This window comes from Lonchura striata, chromosome Z (assembly GCF_050655825.1).
Source record: "Lonchura striata isolate lonStrDom1 chromosome Z, ASM5065582v1, whole genome shotgun sequence".
Classification (NCBI taxonomy): domain Eukaryota; kingdom Metazoa; phylum Chordata; class Aves; order Passeriformes; family Estrildidae; genus Lonchura; species Lonchura striata.
Genome location: NC_140740.1, coordinates 15687435 through 15705534, shown reverse-complemented (window position 1 = coordinate 15705534; position 18100 = coordinate 15687435). Strand labels below are relative to the sequence as shown.

General features: G+C 36.2%; 1 protein-coding gene across 2 annotated transcripts in view; it reads left to right on the top strand.

Annotated features, from left to right (window-relative positions):
• PTAR1 (protein prenyltransferase alpha subunit repeat containing 1) overlaps positions 1-17045 on the top strand; it is a 35336-nt gene extending 18291 nt beyond the window's left edge. Inside the window, exons 5-7 of one of the 2 annotated variants that reach the window (XM_021549790.4) lie at positions 879-1092; positions 7000-7316; positions 7869-17045. In XM_021549790.4, the coding sequence (XP_021405465.1) occupies positions 879-1092; positions 7000-7316; positions 7869-8214 (877 nt within the window). In that variant the 3' untranslated portion in view covers positions 8215-17045. Of the gene's footprint in view, positions 1-878; positions 1093-6999; positions 7317-7865 lie in introns of both variants that reach the window. The other variant, XM_021549789.4, reaches the window with a different exon arrangement.
• Positions 17046-18100: the final 1055 nt, after the last annotated feature.

Here is an 18100-nt window from a genome sequence, read left to right as displayed (position 1 = left end):
AAGAAATTTTGACACTTTTGAAAATATCAATTCATTGGTTTTGGAGCCAATGTGAGCCAGTACAAAACAGGACAACCTCTGTGTTGCACACCAGAGGATGTCAGTCTCTCCAGAGCATTCCACACTGGACCATAGCAATTCCATTGACATGGGCTGCTCTGTGGAAATTTACACACGTGTAATCTATTTTTGTAGAACCCTTTTGTGTTGGGGCTGCAGATGCAGCATTGAGATTGCCTCTAAAAATACTGCTAAAATTTTGTCCAAAGTAAAATAAAAAAACAGAACATCTAGGAATCTGTGCTTATTTCAGACACATGAAATCAAATATACGTAATTCATCAGTAGAAATATTTGTTTTGTTTATACCTATAGCCCTTGAAACCACAAGCCTTTTGGACTTTGCTACTGCTGGTGGTGTACAGAAACCAGTTTGAATTGCAGTGTGGTACTGTCAGATGTAAAAGATACTGAGCAGAATTAATTTTTTATCAAATTACTTCTTTCTATCTCGCTTTGGCTGCTTCACTTTTAGTGCCATGCAAGACTTTAGAGGAGCACATTAAGAATTTCATGCACATGCTGCTTGCACTCTTTCATAAATTTGTTGTTTCCTCTGTTTTATTTTATAATGCTGTAAGTAGCCATGATCACTTAGAGTGAGCAAACTGATGCAAGTGTGTTGGGAGTGCAATCATTGTGTTATAGTTTATAGCATAGCAAGTGTTCAGATGGTTGTTTGCTACTCACTCATTTACTAGCTACAGAGTAGTTCAGAGAATAGAACTATTGGAAAGGTTTGATTTATGCACATGAAAAGCCATCTTTTTCTCTTATAACTGCTCTCTCACCATTAACGCTTTACATCGTTTAACCAGACGATGGGTGCTGCAACAACTAATTCAGGAAAGCTCCTTGCCCAGTCTTGCAACTAAAGGAAACTTGGGAGCAGTGCCTATGGAGAGGATTCACCGACTAGTGCAGGAGGAAATGAATGTCTGCTCCGAAGCTGCTGGGAGATATCCAAGCAACTACAATGCCTGGTCCCATCGTATCTGGGTTTTACAACATTTGGCAAAACTCACTGTCAAGGTATAATACAATAGTGAATAAATTCTTAAATTTTCTTCTCAAAAAAGCTGTAATACTGATTTGCAAAGCAGATTGTATAACATGAATGAAGAGTATCACAGGTAGCTAAGAATGTTTTAAGAAAGGGGAAAAATCTTGCAGTGAGTATATTGTGCATTTTTCTTGCCTGCATACAAAGTTCTGTTTCTCTCTTAGTACTTGGTGCTAATATATGTGTGGGAAGAGTATAGATGGGACTATGTGAGCCAAAATAAGGAATGGGCAACTCTCAAGTAATTCTTCCAGCACTAGTCTTGAAATACATAGTAGAGGAAAAAGGTAATACATAACAGATATTATTTTGATAATGTAATATCAATGTTTTGGTACCCTTAACTCAGAATTTTGAAGGACCAAGTAAAGACAGAAGGAATTTTGGAGAAAGCATAGTAGTACTTGTAACTAATTTCTTCAGTTTCAGCAGTATTTTTTGACAGTATTTACACTGGGAGCTGATTAAACCATTTCAGGGACAGCAGGAACACTTTATGCGGTGTTGAATGTTTTGCGTCTAACATCAAGACCTGCAGCAAATTAAATTAGTTAATGTGATGTGATCTGAAATTATGTAGGCAGTTTTGTAATACCATGTTTTCTGAGTGGTTAAGTGAATTCTTTGTGAGTATTAGGAGTGACATACCACTCACTTTTAAAGCAGCTTCTGCATTTTGCCGCATAAGGTTGCAAGGGAGGAATTTACTGGAGACTGTTGAGTCAATATAGCCATTATTTTTATGTCTGTTGCAGAGACAGGGCAAAATTTGGACTCGTCTGCCTAGCAAGTTTATATGAAAAGGTAGTTTTCAGAAGAATTGCTGGATTCATATAGATTGGAGGTTAGAAATTAGGGTTAGAAGTCTATATTAACAGAAAACAGGAACTTTGATATCTTCAAGAGGTTATTAAAAGGTGAAGGGAGTTAGCACTATTAAAGAAAATACAAGTCATTTTATGCCTTAAAACAAGTTCTAAACAGCTCTGTGCCCACTATACTGCTAACAGTAGTCTGAGGATCAGGATTACACCTTGAGTGCTTTTTGTACTTGCTATTCCGTACCAATTTAATTAAAGAAAAATAATTACATTGTAATAGAAATAACTCTTTGCAGAACTGGAATTATTGTGGTGAGTTTATCTATTATCAGTTGTGAGTACTTCTTGTGACAAATGACAGACATGCCTGTGAATGTAGAGTTATAAATTTGTTTGACCATTCTAAAGTCTGTTTACTTTGTCTGCCATCTCACTTCCCCTGCTGATCTACTTTTTTTGGAATGAAGATTATGGAAGTGATACTTTTGTCTAGAGTTGTCCATCTGGTTTCTGTTACCTCTGGCAAATTTCACTGGTAGTGTTGTTCCTCCACCAATGTGTTAACCCTGTTGGGAAGTGTCTGTGTTAGCTTTAGATTTTTTTATGATGCCACCAATGCACCTCATCAGAGGGCTTAGTAGAAGCTGTTTGGGATACAGGAAACTTAGGAAAAGGTGTGGAATGTAAAAGACAGCAAGAAACTCGTGATAAAATTAGGTAACTTTATGAGGTCAAATTATACAGTGATTATTTGCAAGATTTGATGCAAGTAAAAAAGCAAATAAGAAGGAGAACAAGGGAAATGCAGGCATTAGAGATTTTCACAAAAACATTCAGGTTCATAGAATTACAGACTGGTTTGGCTTGGGAGGGATCCCCATCTCATTCCAACCACTCTGCAATTTGTAAGGATGCCACTAATTAGATCAGGTTGCTCAGGAGCCCAACCAGCCCAGCCTTGAATACTTCAATGGAGGGGACAGTGGAGCAGTCCCAAGACAGAGGCCTGAGGGGCTCATCACCAGTCTCCACCTGGACATAGAGCTGTTGACCACTCCTCTCTGGCTGCATCCATCCAGCCAGTTCCTTACCCACTTTATGGACCTTCTGTCTGTCACAAATTTGGACATAAGGATGTCATGTGGGAACCATATTGAATGCCTTCCACGTCTAGCTTGATGACAACTGTTGGTCTTCTCTTATTGACCACTGCTGTCACTCTGACATAGAAGGCCACCAGATGGGTCAGGCAGGATTGCTGGCTGTCTCGTGTCACCTCCTTGTCTCGTAGGTGCCTTAACGTGTCTTCTGGAAGGATCTGCACCATGATCTTGCCAGCTACAGAGGTGGGGCTTACTGGTCTCCAGTTCCCTGGGTCTTCCTTTTTCACCTCTTCTCTCCAGTTTTAAAAATGAGAGCAGTGTTTCCCTTTTTCCAGTCACTGGGGACCTCCCCTAACTGCCATGGCTTCAGGGACAGTGGACAGTGGTTTGGTAGCGTGAGCCAGTTGTCTCAGAACTCTATAATGTGGACCTTCAGATGCCATAGACTTGTGGCTGTTCAGCTTTCTCAAGTGGTTCTGAACCTGCTCTTTGCTTATAGTGGGAGGGACTTAGCTTCCCGCACAAGAGTCTAGAGGATCAGGGACTAGAGAGAAGTGGGAGGGAGGTTTGATTGCCAGTGAAGACTGAGACAACAAACAGTATTTCATGTTTTTCCATGTCAGTTGCCATCAATTCTTGTTTATTAGGGAGCGTACACTCTCGGTCTTTTTTTGTGACCTGTGTACTTACACAGTCCCTTCTTGTTATTTTTTGCACCTCTTGCCAAGTCCTGTCCAGCTTTGCCTTGGCTTTTCCATTCTTTGGAGGTTTTTTACTTGCTTGATGTCTCATGCAACACCTTCAGCAATTTCTCTATTTAAATACCTGAAAAGTATGATAAATATCAACAAGATGTAAGACTGGAACCATGATGAAAAATTGACAGATAAAACAGTCACTGATTCTATGGCCATTTAGTTCTTGCAAGGTTGCCTGAAATTAAGGAGTACTTGTATTAATTAGGGCTATATTTCTGCTGTAATAAAATTTTGCTTGTAGTTTGAAGTGTACAAGTAAGCAGAGGCCCAGAAACATTAATTGTATGTTGTATTATCATTTAAATATGACTTGTCAAAATGAGTTTATGATTAACAAAGCTGTCAACCTGCTTTGAAGGATTTCAGGAGGTAGGCTGGGTTATGGCGTTTTGGTTATTCTTTTCCCTTTGATTTGATAATCATAATGCTACTGCAGACTGAATCTCAGCTCAAGCTCTGGAAAAAGATTTAAAATGCTAGAGAAGAAAGTTTTGGCCCAGTAGGAAAATTGTTCAAAGGATATAGATGTTTCTTCTTTCTTACACTAGACAGTCAAAAACATTATCTTCTTTCAATATAAGAGTTTCAGTTTGTTCTAGCTGCAGAATTTGAATGGCATTAGCAAGTTGATGTAGTTTTTAAAATTGTTCATTAACATAGATCAAGGATTTGTCAAGAATAGATTGTTTGAAACTAATATATTAATTCTGGCATTGGAGTACTTGCCGTGGAAAGCCTGATTTAAACTTTTTCACATGCCGGTACAGTTAGTGGGGTTAGATCATGAATTTCAGATACCTACTATACTTTGTGCATAATTAGTTAGAAAACTGGGGTAGGAGAGTAGGGGTATCGTCTTAAAATTCATACACACTGTGTTGCTTCAGTGAAATGATACAGATAGAAAAATAAGGTGTAGTTAAGCAAGGATTGACAAACTTTTTTTGTTTTCTTTAGATTGGAATACTTAATTTCATAATTAAAGGATGGAGATTGACTGATCAGATTCTACAGTAAAACAAACAAGCAAATAGTAGGGTAATTGTCATGAGGCAACACTTCTCTTGTGTGATGACCAGAAGACAACATGGACAGCATGTTTATGAGACACAAAGTAGTTTTTCTTGTAGCCATCCCCAGCAATGCCATAGCTTTTTCTTAGATGACAGGGTCTTCAAAAGTGCTAGTTTCTGTGAGTGCTATATTTATTTGGTTATCCTTAAAAGTTTGTTTCTCCAGTTCCTTTTCATTTCCTCGGTGCCCAGACCAGGGAGGAGGTTTCAGGTCAGTTTATTGGCTGGAAAAGCACTCTAAAACAAGCAAGCACATGGTCAAGGAGAGTGTAAGAGGGAATGCAGACCCAGAGATTGAGACAAAGGTCAGTGAGTGCTCATGTCATATTCTGGAGGAGGCTGCCAGTTCCATAGTAGTCAGCTCACTACCAGAGATAGACAAGAAGTTGTCAAGAAAGGGAAGGGAAGTATTTTCATATAGTTTCTTCTCTCTTCACACGACAGTGGCAAAGGGCTTGTTCTGATAGAGATGGAAATTGAGAAAACTGGCTTTGTAAGAAGAAACCTCTTAGCATTCAGACATTAGCTGGCTTTTTGTTTTACTTCCAGTTGTTAGAAGCATCTTCCACTGGTACTTTGAGGTTCCTAGGTACGAGGCTGTTTTTTGTAGATCTGAAGAAGTTTTAATGGCAATCTTCTGTGTTGCTTTTTTAAAAGAGGTGTTCTGGTTCAGGTAAGGAGTGATGCTGGGAATAATTTTGTTCCCTTTGTACAGGGAGTTAAAATGTGTAATTAAGATGTTCCCCTGTAAATTTGTAGGTTATAAATATTTCAGATTCTTCCAAGGTCACAGTTGAATATAAATGTGTGTAGTATCAATTACAGTTGAATAAAGGCTGATCTGATTTTTCTGAGCCTTATGTTGTTCTTAATATACTTAAAAATTTTGAAGTTCAAAAGTTCAAAATACTAAGCTTAATTCTATGAAGAAAGGAAAAGCTGATCTTATGGTTTAAAGTGCAGATTTGGACATGGAGTTTTAGCCCCCTTAAGAACCCTGTTTGTGGACTCTTATTTAATACTGCACTTCAGTTTGCTGATCTCTAAAAGGAAGGTGATGCTGGTATCTTTTGGCAAGATTTAGAAAAATATGATGACTATCTAGGGTAGAAGACACTGTTTTCATTGTATTTGCTCCAATTTATTTTAGAATGGATGCCCTCAAAAAAGCTGTATAGCTAGTCTTGTGTGTTTCCATGATTTTCTCTGGGGGAAGGTGTGGCTTTTGTGTTGCAGTATCTGAAAGAAAGACTTCTACCTATGAAAGTTGTTTGAATCACCTGGTCCTGCTAAGTGATGTACATAGTTTAGGAGAAGAGGTTAAAAGCAAGAGTATATCATAAGGTTATTAAGATTACTTCCAAAAGTCTTTAGAAGTAAGTGAAAAGGGTAGTTTTTATCTCTTTGGATAGTGTAAGCTCCAGAGGAGAAGCAGTATGAGGAAGGAGGTTAAGGCCTGTGAAAAAAACCAAACCAGTGGCTCTAACAGAGAAAGCAAAGCATAGTAAAAGCTTTTTCTGGGAGCCAAACATGCATTGCTCTCCAGAAATTAATTTTGAAAGTTTAAAAGCACTCAGAATTAAGAGACAATTCACAGGAGCCAGAAGTGTTAAAAACAGAGCTACAGTTGGTTATGGCTGCCATTTTCTCCTGGAAAATCAAGGTGCAAATTAAGTTTGGGTTTTTTTCCTTTTAAGCAACTGACTTACTTTCTGACACCCACAATCCACAGGGTAGAAAGTAAAATTCTTAAAGCTAATAGCAGTGTAGTTTGTGCCTCCTCTAAATAGTATTGATTGCTATCCATTTTGAAGTTCTTAAACCACTGCTTATTTCATATCAGAAGTGGTCTGGGGTTTTTTTCCCAGTCAGCATGTGGGTTGGTTTCTGAAAAACCCGCCTTGTCACAGTTTGGAAGAAATATTTATTTGTTTTCTGCAGGGATGCCAAGATGCTTTTCAGCATGTAGTAGAAAAGGCTCAGTAATAATTCTTCTTTCTGTGTATTCTTAAACCATTACTACAGTGAAATCCCCAAAGAAGAGGTTGCCTTAATACAAAAGCAGTAGTGGTAAGTTCCTCCTTTATACTGGTTGATAACTGTCCCTGCATTTTGTTTCAGGTTCTCCTTGATGAACTTTCATCCACTAAATATTGGGTATCCATGCATGTCTCGGACCATAGTGGATTTCATTACCGCCAGTTCTTACTCAGTTCCTTGATACGCAGAACAGTGACTGACAAAAACATACAGGTACAGAATCAAGTGGTAAATGAACAAAACCCTAGCCTTCAGAAGGACGAAGAGAGTGCAGGGACAGAAGCTGCATGTGCAGAGGAGCAAAGCGTGGATCTTCCCCACTATTTAGATGAAGAGATGGAACTCTGCAGTGAACTGATTGATAATTACCCAGGGCATGAAACTTTGTGGTGTCATAGGTAAGAGGACTTGGTCAAAAGAGTTTCCTTTTGATTTGTGGATGATACTTCACATGGTATTTCCAAGCAAATTGTTCTGGTTTTAGGAAGTACCACTCAATGAAAGATTTTTAAGGTGCTATGTATTAAGCCTTTGGAAAATATTCAAGAGCATAATCAGAGCTATTGTGTGGGAAATTTGATTTGGCTTAAATATCTTCAGTGTAAGGTCTGCTTGTCTCTATAATTTGTGCAAGAGACACAAGATGCTAGTAATAAGCCTCCTTATACTTTAAATATTGAAACAACAAAAAATGAACAAAATGTCGACAGAAGATTGGGTGCAGAAAATGTTTGCTTTACTAGCTGGGTGCAGGTTCCTGACTAGGTAGCAGGAGATTTGCCAAGGTGATATGGAGCACTTTCTAGTACTGTGCCCAGAGACAGCAGATTTTGTGTCTGTGAGGGAAATCTGGTGGGATGATAAATGGATTGAAACACTTCAGCAGCAACAGCAAGTTATTTTCAGTGCATGACTTTATTTTTTTTTTCTTTTCTTTTTTTTTGAAGAAGGTGTGTATTCTACCTTCAGCGGCACTTAAGCAACAAACTTCCTCTCATGAGTACAGCGGTATCATCTGTGGACAGCAGTGATGAAAGTCTGAGTAATTCCCACCACAGTCCTGCAACAAGTCACATGGCACAAGCTATGGATGTTGATGGTTTGAATGAATCCAGCAGCAAACAAGGTTATACCCAAGAAACAAAACGCCTGAAGCGTGCTCCTGTGCAGGACTCTCTTGGTCCAGAAATGGAATATCGGTTTGTTGATAAAGTATTATCAACTTGTAGGGATGTGGACCAAGCCAGGTTTGCTACTGCTTATAGAAAATGGCTAGTTACTTTTTTAGGTCAGTGAAGGAAATGTTGAAAGCTTTCAGGGTTCTTCTCTTAGTGCAATATTCACTTTTCAGACGCAAATGCATGTCTTGGTTGAAAGTGTTAGCTAACTCTGTGTTTCTCTCTCTTTTGATGGTCAGTCCTAAAGCTAAATTTCAGAGTAGACATCTGTCACTTTATTAAAGAACTGGCATACATTTTTATTAAGCAAATGATTTTGTTACTTAATCTCTCAAAGAAATCACTCTTACGAGCTTCCTACCATGTAATCATCTTTTTTTTTTAACTTCTGCATTGAGTTGGTCTCTGAATCATTTGACTATAAAAAAAAAAGAGGTAAAAGAAAAAAGTTTGAAATGCTTGTGAAACAGAGTTTCTGAAAAAATGGGAGAATCTATCAGTATCAGCTAAACTTGTTCCCAGTTTGTTCCTCCATGGCATCATGCTAATACCTTATTGGATCCAGACTATATTTGATGAGTGCTATTTTTTTTTTATAGCAGTCTTTGGTAGAGCACCATAATACAGTGTTTCTGAGGGCTTCAGTAACAGTTTTGGAACTGTGATACCTTTTACTGTTTTGGTTTTTGTTTGCTTATTAATTGTCATGTTAGCTTAATAGGAAGTTCTATAAGGTTGAAATCTTGATAAGCAAATACAGCAAAATGTGGCAGAAAAGAGTTCAACCACATGTTCGCCCACAGTCAGAGCTATATTTGGCTGTATTTGTGAATTGTTCTCTTAAAACAGGCTACTTTCATCTCTTGGTGTTTATTTGTTTATTTTATCTCAACAATGGAGATTTAATCACACTTGATACGCATTTCTGAATATCTTTTTTACACTACGGATTCTCACCCTGCCAAATCACACATTGTTAACTTGTACTTCATCAAGACCCTACAAGTCCAATATTGGATGGAGTAAAAAGTAGCTCTTCCAACTGATGATTGAGACTATACAGTTAATAAAAACAGTGACAGCAAGGAGGAAGCTAACCCTTCCCTTCTGGTTTTTTTTTTTTTTTTTAAGAGCTTCAGTCTTTGTTGGTGTGGATTTTTTTTTTTCCAATTTTATTCTTAAAGAAGAGCTCTACTCCAACCGTACATCTCTGTTTACATAACTGTAAATTTTAAGGGAATTTGAAATCAATTATGAATGGTGTATTTTGTCATTTCCTTAGAATTTGTCTGTAAAAGGGATTTTTTTACATTAGTAGAATTGTGCTGGTACACAGATCCAAGGAAAAGGTTCTACAGTAGAAGTCTATATAGTGACATCACCTCTTTTAAAAGCAAACTGTTTTCTGAGGGGGATTAGATTTTCAAGTTAGTGTCCTTGACATAATTTCTTTATTTATCTTCTGCCCCAAATACCTCTTGACCATAAGTTTAAAGATACTGTTTCTGTTGGGCAGAGAGAGAAACAATGAGGGAGGAAAAAACACAGGTAGCCTGCTCAAAAGGTATCACTTTGAATCAAAAAAGCACTCAAAATATGAAGTTCCTACACTTCTAAGTAGTTAGATTAATGGAGTTTACTCTTGCATTTCAAAATGAAAACAGACCACCTGCAAGTCTTTGAGAGTATGTTCATTATTCATTTCAGGCACAAAGTAGCTAAAAATGACATTTCTAAAAGCACACTGTTCTGTTTACAGTACATAGATAAGACTATTCTAGGCTTGAGCATCTCCATGTCAAAGCTTTGTTTCAGAGGGCACCTGCCTCTCCATAGGTATCTTATTGTATATGTAGGTATATGTCTTACATGGTCATTAGCTTTGAGGTGCTATGAGGTGCTGTGGTGTTTTGGCTGATGGTTTTAGTTGCAGAAGAACATAATTGTTGTCTAAAGGAGCTGTGAAATTGGCTTGAGAGTACGATTTTGTCATAAGATGTAGCCTCAGTGATCACTGACAAATGGGTGGGTTCAAGTACCAACAGGATTCTGAACTTAAAATCTTAACTTGAGCGAGAACTTTTACACATCCCAAGAGACCTGATGTTTAGTGGACACAGATGATGCATTAAAGTACATGTAGTAGCCTGGGTTGGCTTGATTAACAGTATCTCATTAATGACTCATATGAACCTGAAAAGTGTGAAGTCAAGGGGGCAGTGTACTAAAGGTCAGGTTCTTAGTCTTAAATTACTTAGTAATGTTATTTGTGTGTTCTGTTTACCTTGGCAAAATTTATCTGTTTATGAGAAAAATATTAGTGCTAGGAGCAATCTCAGAAGTGGGAGCATGATAGGAAACGTTTCTTGACCTGTGGAAGGGAAGAGATTCTCTCTTCTTGCGCTGGAAAGACCGAGGCTTTCAAAAGGAAATACTATTATTATTAGAATCTGACTTGAAACTTCTTCCACACTATAATCTGGAATCTTAGTTGGCATTCTCAGAGCTATACTGTGGAAGTTCTGTGTTTTTGAACTTGGCATCATTAACATTTAAGCAGGTGCCCTCATATACATGTGTAGAGTTGCTATTCAAGTCAGCACAAGTGATGCATTCTTGCAGGATGACAAGATTTTGTCCTATATAACTGAATAGAGTTGCATTGAATTTTAGTACTTGGAATATGTTCTGAGAACTCTGATTAGAGATGGTGCTGATATTCTTACTGGTTTTGTAAAACACTGATGGCTGTAGTGTAACTCATAAGTGTGGGTTTTTGAAGTCTGCACCTCATGGAAATATTCCCCCACACTTTTTTTTTTAAATCCTGCTAGAATAGTTACATTTAGAAATGTTTGCAGACCTGAAAACAAAACAGTGAAATTGAAACAAGTAATTTATTTCTGTTTGAAGGAAATGCAAACAGTAAGTTGTTAAATTTGAGCTTTAAGTTTTTAGCAGTAACTATATAAATTATATTAAAAAGGAAAATAATATCTAAATTGCTTTGAAGTGTCAATGTCCTGAAGCCTCATGCATGAATTGATTGAAGAGGTACTTCTAATATACTGTATTAAGTTCAAAACCGATGTGAAGTTCTGAAACTATGATCTTTGCAGCATACCTGTCTAACCACTTGGTGTTACTGCAGGGTACCATTTGGGCACTGCTTGAAAGAAAAAGTGGCTTTAGGCCACTGGTAGCTAACGTCCTGAGCGCAGCTACTTTACATAAGGCATTTCAGCTGTTTTGTGTTTCAGAGATCAAAGACTAATAAATTAGTCAGTGAACATTCCTGCAGAGAAAATGTGCAGCAGAAGCTGCAGAATTCAAGGTTCTCACTCTCTGAAGTTTCTTCAATTATAAAATCAAATTGTACATCTTTAAACATCTTAATGTAAAATTCAGCTTCTTTCCTAATTTTGTAGTATGTATCATTTGAATTTATTCATTTTGTTGACTGGATTAGTCTTTGTAGAAATTTGTACTAGAAACAAAGGGTTTTGAGGAACAAATGTAATTTAAAACTACAGAATTTGGTATAGAAGGAACCACATTTTAAAGTGGTAAATTCTCAGCTGCTAAATACAGTTACTGTTATTTCACTGACATTGTTTGTCTTGTGTGTTACAGCTATTGGAGAAACATGAAGCATTAAAGACAGCTACAATAACTTGTATGAAGTCATTGGAATGCATTGTTATAGCTGCTTTGATTAATATTCTTAATGTACTCATGTCTGCATATTTGTGTTTTATTGACTGCTTACATATTCTTTATACAACAAAATCCATGTGTCATTTAAATAGGGGATAAAGTAGCTTGTCAGTTTATACTATTTGATGAATTACCTTGTATGTAATTTGCTTTAAAACAAATAAGCAAAGTGATAATATAGTGAGAAAGCTTAGCTTTTTGTCTTATAATGAAAGTTTCTGGCATTTCCAGTTTTATTCTAGTGCTGCTTAGTTAGAATGTGTAGCTAGACTTTATGGATGGGAGTGATTTTTTTTTTCCTAAGTAGATAGTTAATGAATTTTTTAAACAGTACTGTGTAATATTGATGAACAGAAAGAAAGGGTTTTGGAAAGGTTTGTCTGCATAACCAGACTCGAAAAGCATACTTTTTTCAAGGACACATAATACACTGAGCAAAATGTGAGTACCAGAGGATAATTTAAATTGTGAGTTTTTAGAGATTTGATTATTAAATTTTTGGAGAAGTTGTTTACTTAGTTTTGTTTTGTCTTTTGTAAGGGAAGAATGCTTTTTGGGTTTTTTTTTGTGTTTTTGTTTTTGTTTTTGTTTTTTTTTTTTTAAATCCAGTAAGAGGTGAACCATTGCACTTAGAAAATGGGGAGAAAAGCCCACAACTGCTGAATTGTATCTCGTAGAGCAATTTTGGAAAAAACAACAAACTGACACTGAAACATAGATGTCACTTCAAAATGCATCTTTGCACTCATTGGGTGATGAGAGATATGTGTAACTATATCTTACTATTTTATCAGTGTCAGGTACAATGAATAGGGTGTAACTCAATTCTCAAATGTACTTAATGTTCAAGTTAGTTTCTAAGGAAATTCAGTGTCCCTGTCTATGATAATTTTCCCTGTGTACTCAGAGGTATCTTCCTTCTCTGCCCCTTCTCTCTTCTTCCAACCAGCTAAGAAGAATGTAGCAAAGCATTGGTGAGGTGGCCTAATTTTGTGTTTGAATAACTCTCACTACCTCCCAAAAAGTACTTTGATGGCCATAAGTGGAATTCATCAGGCTCAGTTATTTCAGAACCTCATGCTAAGCCTAGATCCTCTTTCAGATGTGAAAAGCGAGGGCTTTATCAACTAATCTATCAAGTTTTCTAGGGAGAATTTGAAGGAGAATGGGAAAAAAAATTGTAGTTAGAAAAACTAGAACTAGCATACATTTTCATTTGTCTTTTCCTCTGAAGAAATAACTCTGTTGCTAAATAATGGAGGAAATATGCTTCCAGGGAATTCCATATATTACACTTTTGAACTGCAGACCTGATACTTCCTAGTGGCTTTTACTTAGTATATAATGTTCCTTCTCAGGGCATAGTCTATTATAGTGAATTAGGGTGCATTTTTAAAGTTTATACTTATTGATTAAAAAGGAAAAAAAGATAATAATGTAACTGGCTTTTGATTACTTTTTTTTTGTCTAGCATAGTATTTTATAATCTACCCACATGTGAACATTGTAGCCAGCAATGTACAGTAGACCTCACTATCTCATCTGCTTCATACTGTTATTCTGTTGAATTGCTGTTGCAGTCTTGCAGGAAGCTCCTGACAGTTGTTGGTTTTATTCTCTGAGTTTCCTCGTAGTATTCAGTAAAGTAGTTAGCATTGCAAATTATGTTGTAATGATGGGGAAGGTTTTTACAGCATCTGCGTTGATGCACTGTAAGTCTGAGATTCAATAGTTAAAAACCTTTTGTTAGGATTCTGAATGCTAAATTTTTTTTGATGGCTGTCAAATGCTTATACGCAACAGAGTTATTCTGGAAAACAGAACTCTTAACTGAAGTCTGGTTTGTTAAATGTCTTTTTCTGCGCCATCTGGAACCTGCTGTACATCCTACTGTATAGACAGAGGTGGGGAGAGTCCACAATGAGGTGCATATTTTCTTGACTAGACATTTTCTGAATGGAATATAATTATGGTTAAACAAAGAGCTTTTCTTGGATGAGATACACCTGTCTGTTCATTGTGAATAAAGTTATGAAATTGGTACATCATTAATATGGTAAGATTTGCTGAAAGGCTGCATGTAATGAGTAGATAAAAGGAATGTGTTTTTATTTAATCTGCTGTTAAAAAAAAATCACATGAATGATACAAGGTACTAGAATTTGTTTTTAGAAAGCAAAATGTACCTACTGTGTTCATTCCCTTTTGTACAAGTTTTTCTTTTTTGAAGTAGCTACATTTAAAACTGAAAGGTGTACTTGGGAACACACTTAACTTCATATAATTTCATTATTTTCATATAATCAAAATAATAGATGTCTTAAATGATTTGAAGTAGCATTAAGATCCAAGGTAGTGACAGCACTACAGTGTTCAAGTGAGCCAATAATCTCTAATTTTGTAACATCACTGTGTTCATTAAAGTATTATTCTATGTAGGGAAATGTTTATTTTATCAAGATTTGTGCAAAAATGTTTAATTCTCATAGCTTTCTTATTAGGGGGATATACAACTAGTTTTGAACATAATATTTTTCAATATTTTTTCTATGAAAATTTCTCAGATGCACAGTTGTGACCATTGTAAATTTTATGTAGATTTTCAAGATGAATTAGATAATTCATAGATTTTTGTAGCACAAAGACTAAAAATATGACAGGACAGTAAGACTCTAAAAAGTAATCTGCTAAATGACCAGTGTTCTACAGGATAGTGAATGTAAAGCATTAAGTTTGTTTTTCACTGGTCTTACTTTGTCATAGGATTCATTCCTGTCAGATGGGGATTATTGTCTTCTTTTTTTTTTTTTTTTTTTTTTTTAGTAATCAGTAGAGAATTTATCTGTGAATAAATTATCTATATTTATTTTCCCACAATAAGTCTGCATATATGTGTGAGTGGATGGATGGTGGAACTGTAATTATGTCCTGTGAACTCTGCAAAAATCATCCACATTTGGCTATCTCCTGACACACTCTGTATGGATGACCTGTCTGGAGTCTGAGTCTAGCAGGGTCAGTGCCAGGTTGTCTGCTAAAAGCAGCGACATCTGTTGCTTCTCCTCTCTGTCTTAATCTGCCTGATTGTCATTATACTTAGGCAAATGCCTGCACACACCAACCAAATCATTAGTGGTGGTGTTTACACCAAGTGCTTGTAGAGAGTATTTGAGACTGAAAGAGTTTGTAAGGTCTTGCAAGCTGGGAAAATTTGGGGGTGCTCAGTCAATACCCAGGGAATACTTTTCACAAGTCCTCTGGAAAAGAAATGGACAGCCATGTTTTGGATGAGTGCTTTAGCATCACAGGAGACTGAGAAAAGTATAACTAGTGACTTAAATTGGTGTTTAGAAACAAACAACAAGTAGTCTTTTTGGTACTCTATTTTCAGTATTTTTCTCACGTTCTTTTTGTAAAAATAAATCATATAAAATATTCTCAGAATTACTCTTAATTTTGAGTATCTTCTGATTTTGAATTATTGGATCTGAGAGCTTTCCATATAGGAAGCAATTTTACTGAAAATGCTAGCACCTTTCCTGTTTCCTCTTAGACAATGTGATTCATTACAAGTATTAGAAAAATGAGCATCTGAAATCACAGGGTGTCACTGAAAGTTTGTTTATTATCCTAAATGCAAAGATTAAAAAAGCTTCTCTCATGTACTTTGTTTTCTTTTTTTCATTTTCTCTTACTAGCTGCTAGGTAGAAAGAATATGTAAGGAAGACCACCGTCAATATGAGCAATCTTGACTTACTTAATTTGGGTGTTCATTAGTTCAGTCAGGAGCAAGTAATAAACCCACTAGGGTCCTTGTATAGAAGTAATTTGCAGGATCTGGTTATTTGTTTGTGATCTGAATGCTTTACATCTATTGAAATGAGTTTCAAAATCCCCACCAACTTCATTGAGATCAGGCCATGCTGTGGAGAGAGTTATCAGCTTCCACCTGATAGCCATGAGACATTTAGTGTGATAAATTGTAAGGGACTTGTTTGTCTTTCACAAATGGTTGTGTTTATGGCTTCAGTTTAAAAAAAAAACCAAAAAAACAAAAAACAGTTAGTATACGGTATAGTCCTTAGCACTGTGGAAAAGGAGACATTAAGGTTATGGAATGTTAGAGGTTTAAAAGGGCAGCTAGAGAAAAACTAAGGGTACTACAGGGTATCAGTAGCTAAGGAAGCTTCCTTTTTCCCTGTTTTCCCCTCCCTCTATTCTCTCCTCTTCTCTCTTCCTCTTTCCTCCACCTTCTGCCCCAGCTCAAAACTCCCCATTCTCTCCCCTGCTTTCATAATTTTTCAACTTTTCTAGTGGCAGTTTCATACAATATGCCTGTATGCAAACCTGGATAACACTACTTTTGGAAGTATTGCATATCAATAGCAAATAGATACCAATGCTCGAGGTTTGTGCAGGATATTTAGGGATGACTGATGAGGTTTTAAGTGCTGTGTGGTAACTGATGCAATATTGAACAGGAATGTCTTAATAAAAAGTCTGAGTGTTGCTGTTCTCCAGGTGTGTTTGTCTGCATTTATGGTCAACAATAAACTGTACATCTATCATTGTTCCATCTCCACAAATGCTTATCACTACCTAACGGCTAATCTACTTTGTAAAATGCATCTATATATGTTGATTTGAGAGGTTCTGCAATTATTTGTTGTCATCTAGTACTAGATGACTTCGACCATGCCTTTAGTCCTTCTTCATTGAAACCTGGCCAAGTATAGATTTTCATGGCTATACATCTGGTTTTGCTGTGAAGGGTATTTGAAATTCCACCATATAAAGCATGCATTTTCCTGATGTCTATTTAGAAACACAGAAGGGCATCGTGGCACTGTTTTCCAGTTGTGCACACTGAGTTTTACCTTGTTTATCTCAAATATTTTGTATTGCATGTTAATTAAATTTTTGCATATCCTAGTAGTACATAATGACCTACAAAATAAAAAAGAGCACCCTTACAGTTCTAACTATCCTATGCAGATGTCTTCCAAAATTTACAGGTATAATTTTTGTGGTGGTGGTTGGTAAACAGATTTTTTTCACTTATTTATCAGCAGACTTGTTTTTATATGTATTAGTGACAAAATGGACTAAGCACTGCTGTAAGTTATTGTATTTCTGTAGAAAATGGAAAATAGTGTAATATTGTTTTTGTTAAATGTTGGCAGTTTATAAATAAACTTTTCATCTGCTAAAAATACTTTGTTTTCTGACAACACTGAACTCCATTTTCATTCACTGTGCAACAGAGAAAATTACTGGTAATGTCTTGGGTGATACTCTACTTTTGACAGGAGCTTCATCTTCTCTTGTGAATTAGGTGAGGATAAGAAGACTTCTTTTTGCTTATTTTAAACACTGACACTTAGGCCTTTTTCAGAAGCTTTCCTATGTCTTTGTTCAAGCTTAATTTCTAAAAGGATAGAGATGAACAGGAGTTAGTTCTTTACAAGGTACTTATTTTCTGGCGACAAGACAGCTGGCTATACTGTTTAGAATTGCAGAACTTGGACAGCTGGTTGCTGCTTATTCTTCTTTAACTTTTAAAATTTCAGTGTGCTGTTCTATAATGTGCTTGCTTTTTTTAATATCTGGAAGCAACCAAAAGAGCTTGTGCCAGTCTTTCTAGGTTATATAAATTCTTATGCTGTTACAATTGAAGGGAAAGCATTTCACAGATATTTAAAAGCAGGTAATTGATCTCTTGTGTTAATAAAATACACCTCCTTTGATTCATATTAAAGGTAGATGTAATATAGAAGTACTACTATACATGGTATTTTGATTCCAGTTGACTGCCTTTAGAACATAAATTGTGTTCTATAAATTTTATAAGACTACCTGAAGAACAACCCTCCCTAATCTGACCCCAATCTGAACTGGATGAAAAGATACTTGAGATATGCCATTATTTTTATAAACTTTATAATTATTCACATACAAATACATTAATAGCTGGATCCATAGTGTTGATCTGCAGTTAAACTATTCAAATAGTATTCTACTTTGTGTATAGTTCTATGATTTCATTTATGAAAAGTTGTTAGTTTTTTAGCAAAATAGATGTTTAGATCTTTTTCATAGACTTGAGTGAATGCTGCAGTAAATTTGCTTCTAGTCCTTGTATTTCAAGGCAATCAGTAGTTCTATAAGGAGCTTTCATTCTGGCTGTAATCCAAATAATTCCAAGGTTCATTTTAATAATGTATTTAGTTACTAAATATCAATATAAAATAACATTGAACTATCAGAGCATGTAGTTGGGATTGGG